Source organism: Elephantulus edwardii, unplaced genomic scaffold (genome assembly GCF_000299155.1).
Source record: "Elephantulus edwardii isolate Elephantulus edwardi_28Jun2011 unplaced genomic scaffold, EleEdw1.0 scaffold00027, whole genome shotgun sequence".
Lineage (NCBI taxonomy): Eukaryota > Metazoa > Chordata > Mammalia > Macroscelidea > Macroscelididae > Elephantulus > Elephantulus edwardii.
The window spans coordinates 14440183-14446298 of record NW_006399777.1 but is presented as its reverse complement, the minus strand read 5'-3'; the positions used below and the strand labels follow the sequence as shown (position 1 = coordinate 14446298).

Genomic DNA, 6116 nt, shown 5'->3' with positions numbered 1-6116 from the left:
CAGAAGGATGGGCAATTTTTTCCCATGCAATCAACTGCCTCTGAAAACCCCCCTGGAGGGTCAATGGTAGCTTGGTTTCAACGCAGTGATGTGCAATAACCACAGTGCTAGGAATATGTGATAATATTTTAAAAATCCTATTAGAGATGGAATGAGCTGGGCATAAGAAAAATAGTGTAGATCATACACGCAGAATTTTGGAATTAAAGGTAGAGTCAGCTGTTGTTAGCTGGGCTAACATCACCACGTAAGGGATATCTGATGATGTCAGAGATCCTTGATATGCCTCTGCCATGCCTTATTCCCAAGAGTTTGAGCTAATCACTAACTTAAACCTTCCTGATTTTTCTTTTTCACTGCTTCTGTTATGAAGGTCAGAGGATATCATGTAAGTGAAAGTGCTTAGTGAAATTAAGGGCTGTAGGAAGGCGGCTCATTAGGGTGCCAGAATCCATCGGAGAAATCTGTCACATTCCATGTAAAAGCAAGCGTGGACTGGCCTCAGGTTAATCGAAGGGTCAGCATCTGCTGCCGGCCAAATGCTACTTAGCCCTTGTGTCTCCTGTCAGCTTTTCTAAGTGAGAAATTCACTCATGAAAAATATTACTGTTTGCTAACTGCCTGCGTCTATGATCCCAGAAATGATCCGTCTTACCTCCTGCTTGGTACGAAGTGTGGTAAATCTTTGGAGACTTTAATCAGTTTTGAAAATATGTAGTTGTCTGTCTCCCATGAAGATGCTGTGTCTTCATAGGGAATTTAAACCATTGCTCCTGCCTCTTGAAATGTCCACTCAGAACATTTTTCTAGAGAACACAGTAGTACGTGTGAATGCTGATTTGTCTGGGTTTTTTTTGTTAGTAGGAGTAATCCTTTAACAAAAGATTTCTGTGCTGACTCAGATCATGGACCAGGCCTTGACGGTGGGGGCTCCAGTGATTGGACTGAACGATTCCGGAGGAGCGCGGATCCAGGAAGGGGTGGAGTCCTTGGCTGGCTACGCAGACATCTTTCTGGTGAGAGACCTGTCAACGAGAGGTTAATGAAAACTTGGAAGGCTTAATTCTTTAATCTGTGTCCTGGTCAGAGCTTCCCCATCTCATTCCTTGCTCTAGTGTGTCTGTGGCTCTTTGCTTTGTTATCTGGCAGTGAGACCTGAACGGATTAAACATTTGAGAGAGTGCCACACATTAGTTGTAGATTATTCCCCTGGATAAACGCAAACCAAATGCATTCCAGTCAAGTTTATCAAGTGATCTTGATAATGTTCTGCATGGCTATCATCTCCCCCTTTTTTATACCTCACGCCTACTCCTCACAGGATCCAATTCAGAATCGAGTATTGACCTGAGTTGTTTGACCTCCTTAGACTCTTTCCATGGGGGAGAGATAGTTCCTCCGCAATCTTTCATTCTTCATGATGTTGCCATTTAAAAAGCAAGAACAAAATGGTCTGTCCATCAACAAATGAACGGCTAGAGAAGCTGTGGCATATTCACACAATGGAATATTATGCAGCACTGAAAACTGAGTTTATGAAATACTATACAAAATGAGTGACCATTATGCTGAGTGAAATATCTCAGTCACAAAAAGACAAATACTGTATAATGCCACTATTATAGAACAAGACTGAGCAGGGGACTAGGGAGAAGCTAAGAAAAGGCGATAAATAATGTATACGGCATTGAAACAGAAGAGAGAGAAAACGATATAAAAGGAATATGTGATTAGGTATTATTGGCATGACAAGAGTGCAGAATAAGAGCTGCATATTAAAGTGGTTGGTGGGGGGACTGTATATCAATGAAAAAACTTTTTCCCCAAAGAACAAAGGGCACTGGGGGTGGGGGAAGGGAGGCAGGGAGGAAAATGTGCAATAATGAATGAATGGAAATCCAAGTTCTTTATAAACTTTCATTAAACTAAAAAAAACAAAACACACTGAAATGTTTTTACTAAAGTATAATTTACAAATCTCAGAATCTATGCATTGTAGGAGTACAATTCACTGATTTTAAGAAATGAGTTTAAGGAGATGTGACCCCAACCATAATTCAGTGTTAGAACTTTTTCTCATTAAAAACAAAACTCTCTCCTGCCCGTCCACCCCCCACCACAGGCTTCAGACACCCAGTGATCAGCTTCCTTTTTGTACAGTTAGATCTTTTCTGTAAATGTCTTATATAATAGAATTGTATGGTGTGTAGTTTGTTGGTTTTTTGTTGTTTTTTTTTTTTTTACATCTGAATCCTTTCTTTCACTTGTCATATTTTTTAGATTCTTCATAACAAACTGTGTGTGTATCTTTTGGTTTGGTTCTTTTACTGCAGGATAACGTTTATTATAGGGTTATACCACATTTTATTATCTCTTCACCAGGTGATAGACATTTCTATTATCTCCACCTTTTTACAGTTATTCATGATGCTGCTCTGGACATTTGTACGACTCTTGTTGTTGTTGGGTGCCATCAACTATGTCAACTGTGGCTTAGAGCAGCCTGTGAACAGCAGATCTAAGCCTTGCCCTATGCTCTGCAGACCTCATCATCTGCCCAGTGCTCAAGCTCATCCTTGTAGTCACTCTGTCAGTCCATCTCGTTAGGGTCTTCCTTTCTTTTGCTAACCCTCTTCTCTAAGCATGATGTTCTTTTTCCAAGGACCGGCCCCTTCTGACAATGTATCCTATGTACGTGAGACAGAATTTAATTTCACCATCCTTGCCTGTAAGGTGCACTCTGGTTGCACTTCCTCCTAGATAGAGTTGCTTGTTCTTTTGGAAGTCCTGATATATTCAAATACTCTTCTCCCATACTTCAACTGAATGGCATTGATCTTTCTTTGTCTTCCTTATTCATTGTCCAGTTTTCAGATGCCTAGGAAGCAGTTGAAAAGACTTTGGATCTGCTGCACCTTAATCTTTAAAGTATTATCCTTGCTCCTTAGCACTTAGGGAAGACCTTAGCAGATTTTCCCCAGGGCAGTAGAACTTTTGATTTCCTGACATCTGCGACCATCGGTGTTGATTGTGGAATAGCTGTTGGCATGGGCATAAAGTTTTCTGATTTTAGGTAAATATTTAAAAGCGAAATTTCTGAATCTTACAGTATTCCATGTGTAACTTTAAAAACAACTATAAAATTGTTTCTTAAATAGTGGTACCATTTACATTACCTAGAGTAGTGTGTGAGGATTTCAGATTCTCCACATTCTTGCTCACCACCTGGTAAGAGTCTTTTTGATCAGTTTTAGTGGGTGTGCAGTTGTAGCACTTCATGGTTTTACTTCCATTTCCATTTTACTTTCCATTTGACTAATAATACTAATAGTTTTCATGTGTATTTTAGTAATTTATGTATCTTTGATGAAATGCTTACTCAAAGGTTTTGCCCATTAAAAAAAAAAACAACACTGGTATTTGAGTTATAAGAGTTCTTTGTATCTTCTGGGTAAAAACAGGATTTTGTAGATACTTCTTTCAGGTTATTCTTTTCATTTTTTACTCATTCCTTTTGAAATAGAAAAATATTTAGTTCTGATTAGCTGTATTTCATAGACAAGTAATGAACAATACAAAAAGCAAAACAAAACAGTTCCATCAACAAAAATTAAATACTTATATATAAATTTAACAAAACACCCCCAAAACCTCAAACAAGACAAGTATGCTGGAAAGTTGTAAAATCTTGCTCCATTGGGGAACTCTGCTGTCATTGACCTCTCCACAAAAGAACAAGGATGTTGGTTAAAAACGAAGACCTTAACGACCCTATGAACCATAGATCTGAACCTAACCTTGCTGTATCCTGTGTGTCCTTAATATCTGTGTCATGCTTATGGGGTAGTTTCTGTGTCAGTTCATGTCGTTAAGGGTCTTTCTCTTGTTCCCTACCTCTCCACCTTTCCCACGATGGTATCTCTCTCCAAGGTCTGACCCCTCCTGACAACATGCCCTAAGTAAGTGAGGCAGAGTTTCAGGATCCTTGCCTATGTGGAGCACTCCGGTTGCATTTCCTTCAAGATAGATGTGTTCTTTTGGCAGAGTCCTGAAGGGGTATTTAATACGCTTTGCCAACACCACAATTCCAAGACATCACCTCTTCCGTCATCCTTTTTGTCTAACTTTCAGATGCATAAGAACCAATTTAAAATAGAAGAACCAATTCAAAATATCATGGCTTGGATAAGGCACATCTCACTCTTTAAACTGACATCTCACTCTGTGGAACTTTGGAGAGGTTCTTGACCACAGATTTCCCGAATACAACATGTAATAAAATACAGCTTTTAGAGGTGAACCCCTTGATAAATGAGTCTCTTATTGTTTATGTTGGAAGCAGGAGGGGCATCCACTTCCTAAACAACGTGCCTCTGGAAACTCTATGAACTTTGATAAATGTTGATAGTTTTAGAAAAGCTTTAAGCCTTTTGTTCATAGGGTCGCTGTGAGTTGTGCTTGACTTAACAGCAATCCACAATAATAATTGTTTGTGATCATCTATGTAAGTTTTATACTAAATATCCTTAACTTTTTCATCGGAACTTTCTGCTGAGCAAATGCAAGGAAAATACAGTTAGCATATTCTGTTACTCAAGGACTTCAGAGTGAGTGATTGGAGCCAGTAGAAAGCTTAGTAACCAACTTCCCTGGCTACCACCCGTTGCAAGAATCCTGCCAACTTTCACCCAGATGCTTGTGGTAAAAAGAAACCTCTCTTCGTCAAACAACCTGGAGCTTTATGAGACTATGTTTAGGAAACGCTTCCTGAAGCAGTTCAAAGGACATTTCTGTCCAGTAATTCTAAGTCTGCCCTCTGGGACAATCCTGAACAATGACCTCTGTCACTTAATAGCCAGCTGTCCAGAACATGACCACATTTACACTCTTCATTTTCTTTCCTCAAGACTAAAAATCACTGTTATTACAAGTATCTTAAATGATTCCTGGTATGATTCAGTTGCTGGAATTTTGTCTCCAGACCTATCAATATTACTCAGGTTTGTTAATGTTTTTGACGCTTAGGATTGGAACTGGTATATACCCAGACCTCATCATTCTTTATTCAATTTTTTAAAGATAAATACAATTTTTATTTTATATTGATTTACTCACATATATTTATTCCATTAAATGGTGCTATTTTTTTGCGGAGATGGGATGGTATCTTGCTGTAGTTTTGATTGGCATTTGACCAATGATTGCAAGAGTCTGTTGTTGTTGTTGCTGTTATGTGCCGTTGAGTCGCTTACAAGTGTCTATTCATGCCTAATGTTTTTTTTTTCTTTAAATAAAGTTTTTATTTTATACTAGTTGGTTTACAAAGTTTGTATACATTGTTTTTCAATGGGGTATTTCCCATCTAATGTCTTTTTCTGTGTGTAAAGTGTGTATTCATTCCTTTTGCCCATTTTTAATTACTTATGCCTTTTTTCGTTAAGTTGTTGAAGTGTTTTATGCATTTTAAAGACTTTTAAAAAATTGTGTGTGTGTGTGTGTATGTGTACTGTCAAATCGGATCTGACTGGTACAGGAGGAGATTGCGCCTCCTTCTCCAGGAGAGAATCTGGTGGATTTGAATGGCTGTTTTATGCATTTCAGAGCTTACCAAATATCTTCTTCCCAAAGATTTTTTTCCCCCTTTACTCTGTAGGTCCTTTTTCACCCTTGGTAAAATCTTTTCTTCTTGTTTTTGTGTAGAATTAAGTTGGAGTAAACTCATGGTTGACCCTCCAGAATTTTCAGAGGCAGGAGAGGGTGCAACTGGGATGCTCTTTGGAGGCAAGAATGATGAGGCTCTGTCTCATATACTTTGCTGGAAGGGGCTATTCCTTGGAGAAGGACATGATGGTAGGAAGGGTAGATGGTCAGTAAAAGAGAGGAAGACCCTCAGCCAAGTGGACTGACACTTCTGCAGTGGGCTGTTGTGTGTCAGGAAGTGTGAGATTGGCACAGGATAGAACAGGGTTCACATATTTTGTTCATAGGGTTGATATGAGTCATACTCGACTTGATGGCACCTAACAACAACAACAACAACAACAAATTTCCCAAGAGGAAGTTTGTCCATCTTTTTCTCATGAAGCAGCTGGTGGATTTGAACCATGGGTTTTTGG

At 38.9% G+C, this 6116-nt stretch overlaps 1 protein-coding gene across 1 annotated transcript in view; it reads left to right on the top strand.

Annotated features, from left to right (window-relative positions):
- The window catches only part of PCCB (propionyl CoA carboxylase, beta polypeptide), a 72139-nt gene that overhangs the window by 22878 nt on the left and 43145 nt on the right, over positions 1–6116 (top strand). Inside the window, exon 5 of the mRNA XM_006883417.1 lies at positions 903–1016. Within this exon, the coding sequence (XP_006883479.1) occupies positions 903–1016 (114 nt within the window). The remainder of the gene's footprint in view (positions 1–902; positions 1017–6116) is intronic.